This window comes from Gracilinanus agilis, chromosome 3 (assembly GCF_016433145.1).
Source record: "Gracilinanus agilis isolate LMUSP501 chromosome 3, AgileGrace, whole genome shotgun sequence".
Taxonomy (NCBI): Eukaryota; Metazoa; Chordata; class Mammalia; order Didelphimorphia; family Didelphidae; genus Gracilinanus; species Gracilinanus agilis.
The window spans coordinates 407,360,441-407,380,320 of record NC_058132.1 but is presented as its reverse complement, the minus strand read 5'-3'; the positions used below and the strand labels follow the sequence as shown (position 1 = coordinate 407,380,320).

General features: G+C 35.0%; 1 protein-coding gene across 1 annotated transcript in view; it reads right to left on the bottom strand.

Annotated features, from left to right (window-relative positions):
• HUNK (hormonally up-regulated Neu-associated kinase) overlaps positions 1-19,880 on the bottom strand; it is a 130,573-nt gene that overhangs the window by 46,866 nt on the left and 63,827 nt on the right. Inside the window, exons 3-4 of the mRNA XM_044666849.1 lie at positions 12,959-13,014; positions 4,254-4,389 (exon numbers count right to left, since the gene is read on the bottom strand). Coding sequence (XP_044522784.1) covers positions 4,254-4,389; positions 12,959-13,014 — 192 coding nt within the window. The remainder of the gene's footprint in view (positions 1-4,253; positions 4,390-12,958; positions 13,015-19,880) is intronic.

The window sequence follows — 19,880 nt, the reverse complement described above, 5'->3', positions numbered from 1 at the left end:
TCCATATGAAAACGTTTATGTATCATGGGAATTATTTGTTCTTTAAAGGCTTGATAAAATTCATTTGTCAATACAGCTGGTTTCTGAGTTGTTTTCCCCTCCATGGCACTTCCTTTATGCCTTGTTCAATTTCTCTTTATAAGATTAGTTTGTTTAACCTATCTTTTTGTTAAGAGTATTTTGTACTTTTGTCAATAGCATCCATTTCATAGAAATCTTCTGATTGTTACCATATAGCTGGGTACAAATGTAATAGTTTCTGAAAGTTTTACTTTATCTCGTTATGATTTTACCTCCTAATTTTTATTGTTAATTTGTTTTTTAAATTATCATTAAATTAGATAATAGCTTTTCAATTTTACTGGTATTTTTCAAAGCTCTTTATTTTATTTAGTAGTGTAGTTTTTTTAAAAAACTCAACCATATTTATTTCATATTTAATTTTCTTATTTTTTTCTCTTGTGCCTTTCGGAAATTTATTAATTCTTTACATTTTACACTGTTGCCTCTGAAGACTGCTTTTCCTGCATCTCCCAAATGTTGGCATGTTGTATCGCTATTGTCCTTGCATTAATATAATTAGTAATTATTTATTTGATTCGATCTTTGACCCACTCATTACTCTTACTTTTATTGAGAACTAATATCCTTCCAATTACCTCAGTGCACAACCTTTGAGTTATCCTCAACTCTTTCCAACCCCTAAACTCCAACTCTAGCAAATTAATTAGTCAGTCTAATCATTTCTTCCTCCACAACCTATCTTATATCCATTCCCTTCTTTTTCTTTTACACCCTTACCTTCTATCTTAGAATCAATACTAAGTAGCGGTTCCAAGGCAGAAGAGTGATATGGATGAGGCAACAGGGGTTAAATGAGTTACCCAGGATCACACAGCTAGGACGCATATGAGGTCAGATTTGAATTCAGAACCTCCCATATCTTAGCCCAACTCTCTATTCACTGAGCTGCCTAGCTGCCCCATATTCCCTTCTTTATACTCACACAGTCACCATCCAAGTTTAGGTCACCATCACCTCTCTACTAGACTACTGGCAATAGTTTCCTAATTGATCTTTTGATTTTCAGTCTCTCTCTCTTCTCTAATCATCCATTCCTTACATCCATATTCCTTACAACACAAATTTCCCAAAGCATAGATCTGCCCATGTCATTCCCCTGACAGAGAATCTTCGGTGATTCCCAATTGCCTATAGGATAAAATATAGACCCCCTCAACTTGACATTTAAAGGCTTCACAATCAGTCTATCTTTAAAAAATATACTTCCCATTATTCCCATTCAAGTATTCTATATTCCAGCCAGTGTGGGCTACTTACTGTTTCCTGAATCTGATTTTCCATCTTACGTGTCTCTGAACAGATTTTTTTCATGCACAGAATGCACTGCCTCATCATCTTCACCTCTTAAAAGCCTTAGTTACCTACAAAACTCAGTACCAAGGAAGCTTTTCTTTCCCCCCTCCTAAAATTTGCTTATATTTCATGTTTATAGGTTTTACTCTTCTACATAATAATGGCATAAAATTTTTTTCATGTTTATCTTTGTATTTCTAGTCCCTGGCAAAGTGTTCCATCTATAGTAGATGCTTAATAAATGCTCTTTGGATTTATTTATTTAAATACTTCCTTGGTTATTTATTGTTTTATTCTGTGATGGTCTAGTCAAGACAAGTCAATGAGAGCTCAATATGCTGAATAAACTGTACTAAGTTCTGTGGCTGCAAAGACAAAAACACAATTTCTACCCTCAAGAAGTTTACATTCTATGAAATATCTGGTTAATATTTGTCTTTCTTCATTTATTTGAATTCTTTATGCTCCATATTATAAATAATTTTATAGAAATATTGTGCCAGAAAAAAATACATAGACTCACATAGAATTATTGCCATATGTCTGTCAAATCCACTCCCTCTCAAAATTTCTGGTTATAATTTCCTTCTTATTTTTCTATCTGATTTGTCAACTTTAAATAGAAGAATATTAGAGTCTCTTACTAGTAATAACTTACTATGTAAGTTTCCCCCCCCTTTTTACATTTCAATTAATTCCCCCCCCCAAGGGATTACTATGATGCCAAGACCTTTCATCTATATATATTTAATTCCTATACAATTTCATTATAGATAGACTATTTAAACACAAAGACTTATTTTTTTCTTTTAGTCTTTTATGATCTTTCCATTTTTATTTCTGCCTTATCCAAAATCATAATTTCAATTTCTGAGTGTTTTTAAAAATTCAACTGAAGCATGATGCATTTTATTCTAACCTTTCACTTTAAGTTTGTAAATACAATACCTATGTTTTAAGTATGTTTTCATAAGACAACATATTATTAGAAATTTCTACTATAACCTACAAAATTCTCTTTTATGTCATTTCAATCAATTTTTATCTAAAATTATAATTATCAAATTTTACTTTTCCCTTCCATCACTTTCTGTAACAGTTTGTTTTTAACAGCACAAAGTACACTGCACTTTGTTTCAGTAGTTTCAATTCAAACTCAGATGTTGCACAAAAACTTAGACAAATGCTACCCCTTCCAGACAAAAAAGGAAACAATCATTTAAAAATTTCTTTGTCTTTCATCTGTTTCCTGGGAGCTATTTGGAGTTGGAATCATCATGTCCCAGTGTCCACACTTCCTGACTAGTATCTTCTTTATTTATAGCGCCCAAATTAGATGTAGAATAAATTGTGTCTTTATTTTATTCCAAATAACAAATTTCCAAAGTTACATAATTCATGTTGTGTCCCTCCCCTCTTTCCATCCCCCACTTGGAATTGACAAGCAATTCCACTGGGTTATATATGTATTATCATTCAATATCTATTTCCATTATTATTAATTTTTGTAAGAGAATAATCTTATAAAACCAAAACTCCAAATAATAATATATAATAATTCTTAGCCTCTCACCATCAATCTTCTTCCCCAAAGTTGCCCATATTTTTCAGTTCCATTTCTATGGAGCTTTCTAACAGTTTCTAACAGTTGCTAAACTTCTGGTCATTTACTCATGCTTCTTTCTACTCTTGTTTCAAATAAGCCCTTTTCACCTGAAGACTTTCTTCTGAATCAAAATCATATTTCCTACCCTCCCCCAGTCAACTTCTTTCCTACAGACCATTTCCCTTTGCCAGTGTTTGTATCCTCCCTGTCCTGTTTCCGTCAATCAACTCTTGGCCCATCATAAAATGATCACTCGAATTTACAGTAATATGCATAATAACGTTTTTGTCCATTGTCAGGAAGGGAAACAATTATAGTCAGTTTGTGACTCACAAATAGGTCAAGTTTCCAAAGTTCATTTGTAAGTTGGCGGATAGGAAACTGGAATGCATTTTATAATAAAAACAATGTAGTTTGGTTCCCAGGATGGCCCACAAAAGTCCCTTTGACTCTCAGGGCAGTGAAACTGTAGTATGGTTATTATATAGAATGCCAGTAGACCTATAGTAGTTACAGTAGAATTTAACCAAACTTATGTGCATGGGAAAACACATTTTGAATTTCCATTCATGTCAATAGGAACATATGCCTGCCTCTCAATACAATGCAAAAAAATTATATATATATATATATATGTAGAAATAATTATAACAATTTTACATATATATATATATATGTATATATATATACATACATACACAGAGGATATCCTGCCCCCACCCCCCTCAAAGTTCCACATACTGAAGAGGAATACAGTAAGAACGAATGAAATTCTGAGGCTTTGGTAGCAGCACAATAGAAAATAAGGAGGAGAAGAGGCTCCTAACTTTCTAAGATCACTGAAGAACTAAAGATCCAGAGGCAAGAAGGGAGAGTTATAGTGGCCAAGTTGAATGGGTGAGTGCATTGCCAGGGTAGATATAGTAAAGAATGGGCAACTGTAAGCTGGGTACATTTACATGTCTATAATATATGCATTACAATAAAGACAAAGCTATCCAATCCATGCACTTGGGGAGTCAAATTTACAGATCAGGACTAAATGGCTTCGGCATAATGTCTCATCTCTGAATTAAAGAGAAAGATTCTGATGGTGGCACATTTCTCTCTGGACCCTAATGAGCAGAAAAATCATTTACTGAATCCTCCAAAGCCATCAAGAATACAGTATTTCTTCATTTAATATACTCGCCTTATTGCCTATGTTAAACAGGTTTGGGAAAGGGGAAAGAAGGGAAAAAAATTCATTTTTGTAAGTTGAATAACTCACATAGACCAGACATCTATTTTGGAACCATATTTTTTCCTGGCAAGAAGTTCTGGAGCTGCATAGGCTGGGCTGCCACACTGGGTACTGAAAGGATCTGAGTAACCCAAGATGCCTGCATAGTTGCTCAAGCCAAAGTCTGTAAAAAAGGGTAGGATGGGAAGAAAAGATATGTTAGAGAAAGTGAAAAAATGCACCAAAATCAACAACAAAAAAATCAGACATTCTCCATCAGTAACATTCAATTTTAGTTAATGTTGAGCTGTAAGGGTGAACAATAACTAACCATCAGTGACAAACTTGCCAAAATTTATCATTTTCTTTCAAAATTATATAATATTGTACATCAGAATTCATTGGAAAATGCACCGAAAGCCAAAAACATGTGGTAAAATGAATACTTTTCCATCAAATGGTTTTTTAAAAAATACTTTATCTTCCATCTTAGAATCAGTACAAAGTATCAGTTCTTAAGGGAGAAGAATGATGAGGGCTAGACAACTGAGGTTAAGTGACTTGCCCATGGTCATACAGCATAGGAAGTGTTTGAGGTCAAATCTGAATCCAAGTCCTCCCAGTTCCAGACCTGTCTCTATTCACTGTTCAACATAGCTGCCCTCATCAAATACTTTTTCATTTCTAAATGAGCCATCTACGATCACAGCAGATAGCAGCAGACTGGGTCTACATCCTGAAATCAGGCTAATTATGGAGAACTCTCATCAACTGGGTTCAAGGTGCCCGAGTGGGAGGCTGGAGAGCTGAACTGGAAATGAGGAAATATGGCATGAAGATGACCAGAGAGTAGCCAAAAATCTACAACTATGTTTATACATAATGTGTGTACATATATGTATATGTATATGTATTTATGTGTGTACCATAATGTACATGCAAACATATCCCTTAACAGAAAGATAGGTTTGGACTATCTTATTACACTATATACTACAATAAACTCCAAATACATAAACAATCTAAATAGAAAAGATCCTATCAAATTCAACCACTCCAGTTGAGCCTTTAATCACCTTTTGCCTAGACCTTTGCAATAGCCTCCTACTTGGTTTCCCTCCCAGATGTCAACAAGAATTTCTTTAACTGCTGGTCTGACCATGTCACTCCTGTATTCAATAAACTCCAAGAGTTCCCTATTGGGTCTAGGATCAAATATAACAGTTCCTCTGTTTAGTTTTCAAAGCCCTTCACAATCTGGCTCCAGCCTATTTTATTATACTTATTATACACTACTCTCTTTCCTGTACTCTAGGGGAATATTTTAAAAAGAAAAAGAAAAGAACATCAATTAAATAGTTTAAAAATATACACTGAGCAGAAAGAAGTTCAGAAGGGGACACAGATTAGCAAGACAGTATTGGAACTAACATATTAATTTTGAAATATGCTTGACAATAATAACCACCATTTACACAGAACTTTAAAGTTTGCAAAACTCTTTACAAATATTTCATTCCATTCTCAAAACAATTCTGAGTAGATGCTATTATTATTTCCATTTTACAGATGAGGGAACTGTGGGGAAAAGGTTAAATGACTACTTATGGTTCGCATGGCTAGTAACTGTCTGAAGCAGGATTTCATCTTGGGTTTTCTTGACTCAAAGTCCAGCACTGTATCCAGTGTGCCACCAAATCCAGCATCAGATACTAACTAGATGACCCTGGACAAATCATTTAAACTCTGTTGCCTCAGTTTCCTCTACTGTAAAATGAGGATTGTAATAGCATCTCTTTCCAGGGTTGTTGTGAGGATCAAGTGAGATATAATTGGAAAAGTACTTAGAACAGGGCCTGGTACATATCAAGTGCCTATTCCATGCTTATGTTATTCTTCCACCAAGCTTTATGTGCAAATAAGCTGTACACCAGAGATTCATAATATAAAATGTAGGCTTCTTTTTACGTTCTTTGTCTGAGGAAATCATCACGTTTGTTGATGTTTGCAAAGTTTATAATAATGGAACAGGGTGCTGGCCAACAAGTCCAGTCTTTATAAGTGGACACCAGCATGCTCTGCTCCTAAGCTTTTGAAACTGTGGTTTGTAACCATCTAAAATGAAATAATAGATCCTGATGTGAGCCACAGTCAGCATAACAGAAGTGCAAATCTTTTACTGGAACACCAACAAATAGGAAGAAGTCAGCTGAAGAGAAGAAAGTGACTGTCAGCCACTACCTTTTGGTTGTAGCATGAGCAGTGGCCATACATGCTTATTAGGTACATGTTGAGCTCTTTGAAGGCAGGGACTATTTAATTTTTTTTAAACCTTTTTTTTTCCATTTCAGATGGTTCAAAGGCTAAAGAGTGGTAAGGGCTGGCCAATGGAGGTTAAGCGACTTGTCCAGTTAGGAAGTGTCTGAGGTCCCATTTGAACCCAGGACATCTCTTCTCTGGACCTGGCTCTCAAACCACTGAGCCACCTAACTGCCCCTGACTATTTGTATGTAGCACATAGCAGATGCTAAATAAATGCTTTCTGATTAATGAAGTGACTATAACAACGTAAATGGAAAAAACAACCATACACAAAAAAAAGTAAATCTTATATAATTATAATGGCCAAGTTTGGCACCCAAAAAGAGACATGAGAATTTACCTTCCTCCCTTTCTGCAGAGTTAGGAGACTATGCAGATGGACCACTGCATATACTACCATGCTTAACTGATGTGTTGCTAAGTTTTACTGACACATTCTCATTTTCCTTTATTCTTTGTTTCTCTGGGTGAAGAGGAATAATTACTGCATTAGGAAACACTCTTTTTTTTAATATGCTTTAAAAGTCACATAAAATTATAAAAGGTCATATCAGCCAATCAAAAGAAGCCAATCAAAAGGTATTGATAAATGTTTACACTGGGGCTAGGCATTGTGCTAACATTGAGTATACAAAAAATATCTTAAGGGGCAGCTGGGTAGCTCAATGGATTGAGAGCCAGGCCTAGAGACGGGAGGTCCTAGGTTCAAATCTGGCCTCAGATACTTCCCAGCTGTGTGACCCTGGGCAAGTCACTTGACCCCCATTGCCTACCCTCACCACTCTTCCACCTGTAAGTCAATACACAGAAGTTAAAAAAAAATATCTTAGAGGATTTTATATTCTAATGGGGAAACTATATGTACCTCTATGTATGTATATGGTGTTTGTGTATACATATATGTATATATGCATATACACACACATATATATACACACATACACACATAACCTATATGTAGAAGCAAGCTAACTTTCAAGGGGAAGGCATCAGTAAATGGGAATAAGGAAAGGTCTCCTATAGAAGATGATGCTTGAATTCAATCTTGAAGGATTTCAGGGATTCTAAGAGGCAGAGATAAATGAATAAAAGCAAAACATTTATTAATTGCTAATTATGTGCTAAGCAAGGAACACACAAACACAAAAGCAAAAACAATCCTTGCCTTCCAAGAGGGGAAGAGAAGGAAATAAGGATTTATTAAGCACCTACTATGTATCAGGTGCTGTGCTAAACACTTTACAAATATTATCTCATTTTATTGTCATAGCAACCCTAGGAAGTAGGTGTTATTATTATCCACATTTTGCAGTTGAAGAAACTCTGGTAGACAGAAGTTAAGTGACTTGCCCAGGGTCACACAGCTAGGAGACCTCTAAGGTTGAACTAAGGTCTTCCTGACTTTAGATACAATGCTTAATCCACTACTCCACACAGCTGCCCCAAAGAATTTACATTATATTACTGAAAAACAAACCACATGAAGAATAATGGTCAGAGTGAGATATTCCATTTTGTAACATTGACTGGAGAATAGTGACTGGAGACACAGGGGAGGGGCCATGAAAGAATTAACTGGATTATTGTTTTTAATTAAAGAATTAATATGGATTTTGATTCCAGAACTAGAAAGAAAGCAAAGAGTGTGGACAAGGGGTATATACATCCAGAGGCATGGTGGCTGGGGAGTAAAGTCAAACATGACCAGAGCCAGTCCTAGATGTAGTGGGCAACTGAAGCATTACCAATCAGCAACTGCATCCCAGGACAGGGGTTCCAGGAATTAAAAGGTTAAGTCTCCCAAGGCAGTGTTTCTGGTATGTTTGCTGAGATGACTAGGGAGTGACTTTAAAATATTGCAGCACAGGGAATGATCAGTACCAATACATGAAGATAATATGTTGAGGGTGAAGGAAAGCCTAGAATGTTTGAATCTTGCAGTTTGCAAGAAGGGGAGTAATGTTGGGGGGGGGGTTGGAAAGATAGGAAGGAGTCAGGCTTTTAAAAATGCCAGAAAATCTGTATTTGTTCCCAGAAGTGATAGGGAGTAACTGGAGTTTATGGAATAGAAGGGTGACAGAGTAAAGATCTGAGATTTAGGAAAACCATTTTGGCAGCTCTGTAATAGCAAAACTGCAAGATGAGAGAACTTAAAATGCAGAATGACATGGGCATTTTCCGGACATGGTCAATGTAGGAATTTGTTTTGCTAGACTATGTACATTTGTTAGGATCTTTTTACTTTAAAGTTGTTCAGTTGCAGAGAGTAGAAGACAGTAAATGCTTGTAAAAATGTTTTTAGTTTATAAATATAAACAATATAGATAATAAACTAAATATGACTATTAAACAAAATAAAAATAAACAAAAATGTAGATAAGCAAAGGAATTAAGCACCAAAATGATATACTCAAAGACTAATCCATCAATCAACTCCATGCTCCAGAAAGTGATGGCAACTTTTTATTAGAGATCCAGACAGAGAGGAGGAACATCTGGTTTAATGCCTTGCTAAGAGATGTGGGACCACATTTAGTAGAGAAGAGTGTGGTATCATTATTGAGTGAGGGCAGCAAGGTGGTACAATGAAGAGTGTTGGCCCTGAAGTTAGAAAGTCTTGAGTTCTAATTCAGTCTCAGATATTTCTTTGCTATATGACCATAACCAAGTCATTTGGCCTCAGTTTCCTCAAATGGAAAATGGAAATAAAAATTGCACCCACCTCCCAGGGTTGTTGTAAGATCAAGTGAAATTATTTGTTAAGTTCCTAGCACAGTGCCTGGCACAGATTAGGTGTTGAATTAATGCTTATTTCCTTTTCTCCTACTCTCCCACCCTTCCTTCCTTCTTCCACCTTTCTTTTTTCCTTCCTTCCTTCTCCTTTCTATACTATGGCGAAATAAACCTTTTGTTATCTGCTGAATTCTTTCCAAATGGCTTGTCTACTTTTGTTCCAACCCAAGGTTAAACTACCAGGGCATCAGCTTCAGTCACATCCATACCACTCCACACACCACACTACATAGTTCTAACAAAGATCAAGTATTACAAACCCAGAGGATACATGCTTGGATGAGCATCCCTCTCCACCTCAAAAAGAGTAACTCTGGGGTCAGAGAAAGGATTATTAAAATAAGGAAAACCAAAGAGAAATCTCAGAAAAAAAAACCAATCATGAGTAACAGAGATATATTTCTTGATTACTTAAGAGATCTCTTTCTCCACAGTTACAGAGTTACAGTCTTAGCCCATAGCTCTCTGGCTATTCCCTGGACATGAACTTCCTACTCTTCTTCATGGCTCCCTAGCTCAAAGTCAAAGTTAGCAAGTATTTTTCAAGTTCTGTAATCTACTGATGTCATATCCCTATTATAGAACGAGAGAAAAAAAAGACACAACATCTCTCTTTCTCAAGTCTTATGGCTGACAGCACTCAGTCTCTCTAAAGATCCATTTTTTCCCTGCTTTGATTAATCTCACCCATCACTTGAAGGAGACATTTGATTTTTACTAGTTACTCAAATGAGAACAAGTTTCACATTCTTCAGGGAGATTTGCATGATTTTAACACTTGCATAGGAGACGACTGGGAGGAGAAACTTTAAGGCAGAATCTTAGCTCACCAAGAATTAAATGCTTTTTATAGCCCAAAAATATAAGCACAGTAGGATTTTGTATTTAATAGACCTTTCAGACAATTCTTCAGAAGAGTTTGACTTAACTATACACATAGGAAAAATCACCAAGTAGATGGAGAATGTCTGTAGTCCAGATCCTGATTTTGAATGGATAAGTCATAGAACTGGTTCAGGATTACATATATTTTAGACAATTATCGCGAGCAAAAACTGGAAAATTGTTCAGTGTATTTAAGGAGTCTGGTCTGTCACAGTGCCTGAAACAGAATAAGCTCTTGATAAATGCTTTTTTTCCTTCCTTCCTTCTAAAACAAAGGTTCACCTTTTTTTAACATTAATATTCTTCCAGGAATGCTATATATCTAAGAGTCCCCAAAAGAATACCACACTAGCCAAAGAATTAAAGGTTCAGGTCACTTAAAGGGCAATGGTTCAGAAGCATGTGGCGGACACAAGAAGTCTGTGGAACATTTCCAGAGGTGTATAGGCAAATAGGTAAAAAACAACCAGGCTCTCCAGGAAAAAAATACGCATGCAAAAACTTTATAATTTAATCTATATTATTATCACTTTCTTAATTCTAGACAATTAACAAAACAATTCAAGTCCTGATTTTTAGCAACTGCTGATTTCTGAGGTATAAATGCTCACACTGAAAATTGGACAATTTAATATTTTACAATAAAATTTTATCAGTTGGAGCTAGTTCCAGCACATATCTTAATATTATTGCAGAACTGAGTCAGAATCAACAAATATGTATATGCCTAGGAATGATGATAAAAGATAAGGAAGAGGAAGAGGAGGATAATTAGCATTGATATACTTTAAGGCTAGAAAGCACTTCTACATATATTATCTCATTTGATCTTCACAACACTGTGAGATAGGTACTATCCAAGTTTTACAGATGAAGAAACTGGAGTTCAAAGAAATCAAATGACTTTGCTATCTATCATCACACAGCTAGAAGGTGTTTAAGATAGGATTTGAACTTGGGTTCCTCGCTGTCACTCATTCAGGCTGAGTGAGGGATCAATAACTTGATTACTTATCAGATGTTCATTAAGGAGACTGATACTCCTATTATGGACATTCTGAACAAAACTAAAGCAAAAAGTCATTCAGTACAATGTTTCCCAGACCTTCACATGCTATGGCAAAACTGGAGATTTTCAAAGGCCAGAAAAAGAAAAATGCCATGGCTGCAATTATGTAAATAAAAAGAAGAATAACAATCACAAAACAAATGAAACTGGATGCTGGGATATTATAATAACTCAATTTGGCTCCAGAAGAAATCTAAGATACTTTCCCCTACTTCTTTGCAGAGGTGGAAAAGGGTGGGGAGTGGTAACCAGATGGAGGATAATGCAAAGTTTCTTCTTCTTTTTTGGGGGGGAATATGTTGATGGGTTTTACTGATTTTTTTCCCTTCTATTCCAATTAAAAAAAATAATTGAAGGGATAGCTTCCTGGGATCAGAGGAGAGAAGGGGGAAATGAAAGTTACATAAAAACAAAAGATACCAATAAAATATGTTAAAAACAAGTGGGTGACTCCAAGGAAGAGCTAGTAGGTAGAGAAGAAAGAAGAAAACTAAGTAACATTAATGTGGAGAAATACTGAATTAGGGTTTTAAAACCAGTTATCAGTAAACTGCCTTTTCTTCAATTTAGTTCCACACAAGTAAGGGCTATTTCTTTTAATAAGCCCTCTCAGTCTATATGTTTTTAGAAAATATATTGCAAATAAGTCTAAGTACAGATATAAAACTGAATGCCATATTTTTCTTCTCATAAAAGATTAAACTACAAAATTTATTTACTGAACCTGAGGAAAAGGAAAAATATTTTTCTACTGGAGAACTTTATGACAATTATGTCTTATTTGATAATTAACATATTATTCTAGATTTTTATCTCTTGCAAATTGTTTCTTTACCTTTTAAAACCATCAACACAGTATCTAGAAATAAGAATCTATTAAAAATAGTGACATGTCCTCCTTAATCTCTCTTCTATTATAACCACTGAGTAGAGGGAAATAAGGGTGATTAAATTTATAACCTCTTTGGGCCAATTCTTAGGCAGTGCTATTTAGAGCTTAAAAATAGCCCCTATAAACATCTACTCCGAAGTATCTATAGTTACAAAAAGGAGATATGGTATTGATAATTGAATAAAGCAGAAGAGGAAAACATGTTTCCATTGGGCTAGGAGAATTTAATATAATTGTTTTATTGTATTTTTTCTTTTGCTTATAATTTGATATTACAATTATAACAAATCAGTCTATTTCTGACTAATAGGCAGGAGGAATGACCAGTATTATAATGGCCTCAGATTCTCCCAGGTCCTATTATTTAGGCAATGAAGAGTGACCCTGGAGTGCATCTCAGTAATGAGAGATAACTGGCTGGAAATTTACAATGTGCTATGGGTAATTCACAAATTATCCTATCATCCATGCATGAATAATAGACAGTTGATTTACAACACTGTTACTATAGTATCGATTTTTTAAAAATCACTACAAAACTCATTTCCATATTAACCATGTTATGAAGGAAAATACGTATATACAAACAAGAAAAATAAAGAAAATAATAAGAAATGTGAGATATAAGGAGAAAATAAAAATAAAGTAAAAATATGTCTTGAGTGACTTTATATGTATGTTGCTTCTTTTCAAGGGATGGGGAAGGGTGGGAAGGAAAGAAAATTTGGAACCCAAAATGTTAAATGGTAAATATTTAATGAAATAAATACAAATATATTTTTAAACACATACCAATAAGCTTGATATTGTTGTCTTCATCTAGTAGCAAATTTTCTATCTTCAAGTCTCTGAAATAAACAAATTGAAGAGTATTTTGGATTAGTATATCTTGTCATGTATGGACATTGTCCAAAAAACAAATAAGTTGCTTCAGTAATATTTTTAACTATCATTACATTTTACCTTTGATGTTAATCAGTCACCAAAGACATAAAGTATTATAAAATTCTATGATAATTACACACTATACAATCTAGGAGTTCTATGAAGTGAGAGAACCATGAAAGAAGGAAGGGGTTTTCTGGAAGAGATGGAACTTAGTTGAGCTCCAGAGGATAACTGGATTTGAATAGGCAAAAAAGAAAGAAAAGGGCATTCCAGAAAAGGGAGACCATGAGTAGAAGCAAAGAATTAGCAATGAGAACTTTATATATTTGTGGGAGATCTGCTTGAAGGATTAGTAACAAGAACAAAGGGTTAAGAAAGCTAGCAGTGCATCACTTAATCCCATCATCCTACCAATATAATTTGCTCAAAGGCCAAAGGTGATCCACCAAATGGCAGGTGGCCTTGCTTTCATGTGGTCCTCCTAGAATTATACATTCAAATTTAGAATCCCATGAGTGATTAACAAATTCCTTTCAGCATAGAACAAATATGCTAATTGGCCACTTGGATGGGTAGAGACATCTGTGCTTACATCTGCATCTAGTGAATAGGAAAGAATCACTGCACCCCTACCCACTCTAAGTACGTGTTTCTCTATGGGGGAGGAAGAAGATATGTGCTTTCCCCTTTAAAGGGCAATTTTAATTCTCCCCTCCCAAATGAAAAACTTAATGTAAATTGAACATCAGTAAAAACAGAATTCTGTGAAAATTGGTTATAAAGTAGGAGTGCTGTATGAAACCAAAGGAAGGAAACAGTTTGTCTGAGTTGCCTTCTCCAAATATATCTAGACTGAAAGTTCTGAGAAGACTGACTGCAATACTGAAAAACTGAAGGACTTGGGGGAGAGGGAGAGATGGTAAGTGAAATAAGATAAAAGTGAAAAAAATTACTAAATTCAGTAAAGAGAAAATTTGGTGAAAGTAAGCAGAACTATAGAAAAGATCAAATAGAAACACAAGGACAATTAAAATAATAAGATGAACAAAAGCGGTACCATCTTAAGTTTTCTAAACCTGCTAGACTAGTGATGAACTTTTTTAGAGATGGAGTTCTGGGCCCTGTCCCCCCCACCCTCCAGACCAAGTGCCATACCCCTCCCTAGTTCTAGGTGCACCCTGCCCCTCCCCCTTTACCCCATATAGGAGAGGCTCCTATAGGGCTGCTGGGTGAAGTGAGGAATGTCCTCAGCCAGTGTAGAGAGGGGGAGGGGAGTGGCCTGAGCACTCAGCTCCCCTCCAGCTCTGCTGCCTGTGAACTGCCCACCTTACCCACTGTGTGCTCCCATTGAGCTGCTGGGCAGAGGAGCAGTTGTCCTTCTGCCTTTCTAGTAACAAACTTGGGGGGGAGGGAGGGGAGACGTGGCAGCCGACCACGTTCCCACAGAGAGTGCTCTGTGTACCATTTTTGGCACCCGTGCCATAGGTTTGTCATCACCGTGCTAGACAAAAAGAAGAAAACATAAAAGAAATAGTCTAACATTTTTTTAAAGAAAAAAAAGTGTCATAGGCTAGTGGAATAAGTAGTAAAAATCACTTCATCAGGATTAAATATAAATTTTAAAATAAACCAACTGAAAATAATGCCATGAAGGGTTTAAAGGACAGTACAAACAGACCTGGTCAATAAATCTAGCAACTTGGTGTCACACAATAATGTTCTCCAAAGACTAATGAAATAACCAATCTTAACTTTCCCAGTGTGCTAGTGATTAGCTTACTCAAAACCATATTAACTTCTTCCCTATCAGCCAGGTCAAAGTATTGGTCACATGAAAATAAAATTGAATCACTTTTAATTTTCCGTATTTCCCTTCAGTTTCACTTTTTGTAATTTCCCCATGTAACACCTCTTTCAAAAGGTTCTCCCACAGAGTACCTTTGAAAGTCAATTGGAATGCTGTACATGTGGTAGGTTAAAAACCAAGAACTTTGCCAGATTCAGCTCAATTCAACAAATATTTTTTAAGCAATTTATGCTACCACTTTAAAATTATAGTACTAACTGTCACTGAATGAGGTCTTTCCCCTATGGAAACAAGAATGTATATTTCTATCTTTATCTATGAGAATCTATGAGATGAACTATGAAGAGAGAGAAAACAGGTGAGAAGAAACTTCTTTCTTTCTAAAATTGTCAACTGTTATACTGTGAAGAGACTTTAAAAAGAAAATACTGTGAGAACTAAATCTGGTAGAGACTGTTTTTGTGTCATGGCTAGAAAGAAGCTAGAAAAGACAGAAAAGAGGTGGAGAGTTTTTTGGATGAAGCTGTATTCAATTAATCTTTTTTAAAAATTTATTTATTTAGAACATTTTTCCATGGTTACATGATTCATGATTTTTCCCCACCCTTTCTCCCTCCCCACCTCCCAGCACTGACATGCAATTCCATTGGGTTATACATGTACCATTATTCAAAACCTATTTTCATATTATTCACATTTGCAATAGAGTGATCATTTAATGTCAAAACCCCAGTCATATCCATATCAAGCCATGTGATCGATCATATGCTTTTCTTCTGTGTTTCTGTTCCCACCATTCTTTCTCTAGATGTTCTTTCTCATAAGTTCCTTGGTGTTGCCCTGGATCATTGCATTACTGCTAGTAGAATAGTTTGTTACATTTGATTGTACCACAGTGTATCTGTCTCTGTGTACAATGTTCTCCTGGTTCTGCTCCTGTCACTCTGCATCAATTCCTGGAGGTCTTTCCAGTTCACATGGAATTCCTCCAGTTCATTATTCCTTTCAGCACAATAGTATTCCATCACCATCAAATACCACAATTTGTTCATCCATTCCCCAATCCATGGACACCCCCTCATTTTCCAATTTTTTGCTACCACAAGGAGCGCAGTTATAAATATTTTTGTACAAGTCTTTTTCCTTATGATTTCTTTGGGGTACCATCCCAGCAGCGGTATTGCTAGATCAAAGGGCAGGCATTCTTTTAAAGTCTTTTGTGCATAGTTCCAAATTGCCCTCCAGAATGGTTGGATCAATTCACAACTTCACCAGCAATGCATTAATGTCCCAATTTTGCTACATCCCCTCCGACATTTATTACTTTCCTTTGCTGTCACATTGGCCAATCTGCTAGATGTGAGGTGGTACTTCAGTGTTGTTTTAATTTGCATTTCTCTAATTGGGAGGGATTTGGAATACTTTTTCCTGTGATTATTGGTAGTTTTGATTTCTTCATCTGAGAACTGCCTTTTTATATCCCCTGACCATTTGTTGATTAGAGAATGGCTTGATTTTTTGTAAATTTGACTTAGTTCCTTATATATTTAGGAAATTAAACCTTTGTCAGAGAATTTTGTTATAAATATTTTCCCAGTTTCTTATTCAATTAATCTTAATAGAAGTTTTTAAAGAAAAGACTTAAGTTGGTATTTTTGTGAGAAACTAAATGATGTGTGTCTGTGTTTATATAAATAAGGAGAAATTTGTCATTTTAGTGAGGACTTGAAGACTTTCTCATAGCCAAAATATTGTAAATAATTATTTCTTTGTGTATCATTTACTTAATTTGTTAACAAAATATATACATATTTGGGGACAGGTAGATGGCTTGGTAGATAGAGACCCAGGCCTAGAGATGAGAGGTCTGGCCTCGGACACTTCCTAACTACGTGACCCTGTGCCAGTCATTTAACCCACATTGTTTAGCTCTTACTGTGCTCTTTTGCCAACTAACTGATACTTAGTATCATTTCTAATACAGAAGGCAACAATTGAAAATACATAGATTTGTATGTATTCCATTATTTTGATGTTTACTTAGTCATCAGAGAGTAAAGGATTTAAATATAAAAAGGTAGGTATTATGGGGAAAGGAAGATTTTCTCCAGTTTATTAAATATTAGTTAGCATACTCAGGGTAGAGACTCACACTAATCAATCAATGAGAAAACATACGATTTTATTGGGAAGAAAAAATCCAAACATGTACCAGGGTTAATCTAAAGCTCAAAATAATAAGATTAAATATGAAAAAGAGTCAAATAGCAGGCTGAAGGGTTCCCTATCCATGAGTGTGGTCAACTCTATAAATTATCATTATTAGCTACTTCCCCCAAAATCAGACCTCTTTCAATGGACATTTTAAAAAAGCTGACTACAGATTATTTTTTTGCTATCCCTGAAGTTGAATATTTCAAATGGATATCATAGCCAAATGTTTAATTCCACTGAATCTTTTGCAGTCCCCAGAGTCCATCCAAATGCAAATTTAGTTCAGGAGACAAACTGACCCTCCTACCCATCTGTGATACAATGATTGCTGATGCTTAGAATAATGATTCTGAGGTCTTAAAATACTTTCTGAAAAATAAGAGAAAGATTAAATTGTGTTGAGTATTTTATTGTTTTCTAATTCTGAAAGATGACAATTGATTAAAGTGCCAACTTGCTTAGCACATAGTAGGAGCTTAAAATGTTCCTTGATCGACTGATCAAAATATCATATGCATTTCTCTGATATTTATATCTGATAATTTACCATATCAATATCTTGCAAAAATTTTTGTTATCGTAAAAATGAGTTTTTTAAGATTCATCTTTCATTCTAAACCTGCACCTCCTCTAAACTTCGCTATTATTTTTATGGACAATAATAATCTCTAGGTTTGAAAACTCAAGAGTTATTACCCTTCTAAAACTTAAATTTTATTTTCAGATCTTCTTCTTTCCCCCTTACCTCTCCAACTACCACTTTAAGAAAGCAAGAAAAATAAATCCCGCTACAAACCAGTGCAGTCAAACAAAACGAATTCCCACATTAGCCATATCTAAAGGGGAGGGAGGGGGAAGAGGTATGAATCTGTACTCTGAATTCATCATCTCTTCATGAGAGGTAGATAATTTTACCCTGAATAGCTGAGAATTGTGGTTGGTCATTGGATTGAATAGAGTTCCTAAGTTTTTCAAAATAGTCTGTCTTTACAATATTTTTTGTAATTGTATAAATATTATTTTAATTCTTCTCATTTCATTTTGCATCAGTTCATGCAAGTCTTTCCCGCTTTCTCTAAAACTATTCCCACCATCATTTCCAATAACACAATACCATTCCATCACAAAATTCCCATTTTGTTTTTTTAGTCCCTATATTCCTAGCATATAATATTATGCTAGGTATATAATATATATTGTACTATATATTATATGTAATATAATATAATAATAACTTAAACATTCTAAGCAACTAGGTGGTATAATGGATAGACTACTAAAGCTGCAATCAGGAAAACCAAAGTTGAAACCTAGTCTCAAGATATTTACTAGATGTGTGACCCTGGACAAGTCACTTAACCAGTTTGCCTTATTTTCCCCTTTTGTAAAATGGGTAATAGGACCTACTTCTCCATGGTTTTATGAAGATAAAGTAATATTTATAAAGCACTTTGCAAAGTGTCATATAAATGTTAATTATTATTATAATTTGTTGAACTGAAATAAAGTGAATTTGTAGCAAGGAACATGAATCTGGATTTGAAGCAAATATTTCAAAGGGATAAACAACCAGGTCAGTAATTCAAAACAAAAGCTTCACCCAATGACTTTCCAACTAACTTGTTTCTGTTCTTTCTTTCTTTAATTGTTGTTAACATACTACCTTTGGATACAATTAACTCTACTCTTTAATTTCACACATACCCATAATGATGCAAGAAGGAATTTATGTGGTAAAATGAGTGTAGATGGGTCCAAAAGTTGAATAAGAAATAGCAAGAGAGACAAGTAGAGATAACAATAGCTATAGATACTATAAGGATCATTGGCTGGAGTCAGAAGACCTAGGTTCAAGACTAAAGTCAGCCAAAATGTCACCTTTCTTTGGCTTTCCTCGTCTACTAAAGGAGAAAGGATCTTTTGCTTTATCTACTGATCTAATCAGCCCTCATTAAACTTATGATGCCTAATGAAGGAAGTCCATGATGAGAGAAAAAATGGAAGAGGAAACAAGAGAGTAACAAGACAAAGTATATTATTTAAGTATATGAAATAATGGAGAATGGATAAAATAAGAGGCAGGGGATAGAAAGCTATATGCACAGAATAAAGGGATAAGTAACACCATAAGTAACAACACAGACTGCCAAGGAGGGCAAAAGTAAAATTGAAGAATTGGAGGATGTGGATGAGTGAAAGAGTGACAGAAAAAATCATAAAATGATTGACACTGAATGGTTAAAGAATAGTGTTTAGAAACAGAGTATTTTAAAAGAACTGGAAAAAATGTCAAGTGCCAATGCCAACTAGAAAAAATTTACTTGAGGGAACAGAGAAGACACATTTAATTAATGGTGCTAGAATGGAGGAATGTGGGAGAAGAAATTTAAAATCACTGAATTTAAATAGGCTTCCTTTTTTAAAGACCTGTACATTACAAATCTATGAAGCCGAAAACCCAAATAATATTTATTTGGGAGCCTGTGTTTATAGTAAAACCTAACAAGGGTGAAAATAAAATACAATTTGTCTGATTCTATGTTGTTTTCAAAATAAAACTGATGTTGAAAGTAATGAACCTCTATAATTCCAGTTAGTACCTAAAAAAGAAAAATCGAATAATCTCTCATGATCATTGAAAACAAATCCTCAGTATGTCAATTGAGGAATGGCTGAACAAATTGTGATTTCTGCTGGTGATGGAATACTATTGTGCTAAAAGGAATAATAAACTGGAGGAATTCAATGTGAACTGTAACAACCTCCAGGAACTGATGCAGCGTGAAAGGAGCAGAGCCAGAAGAA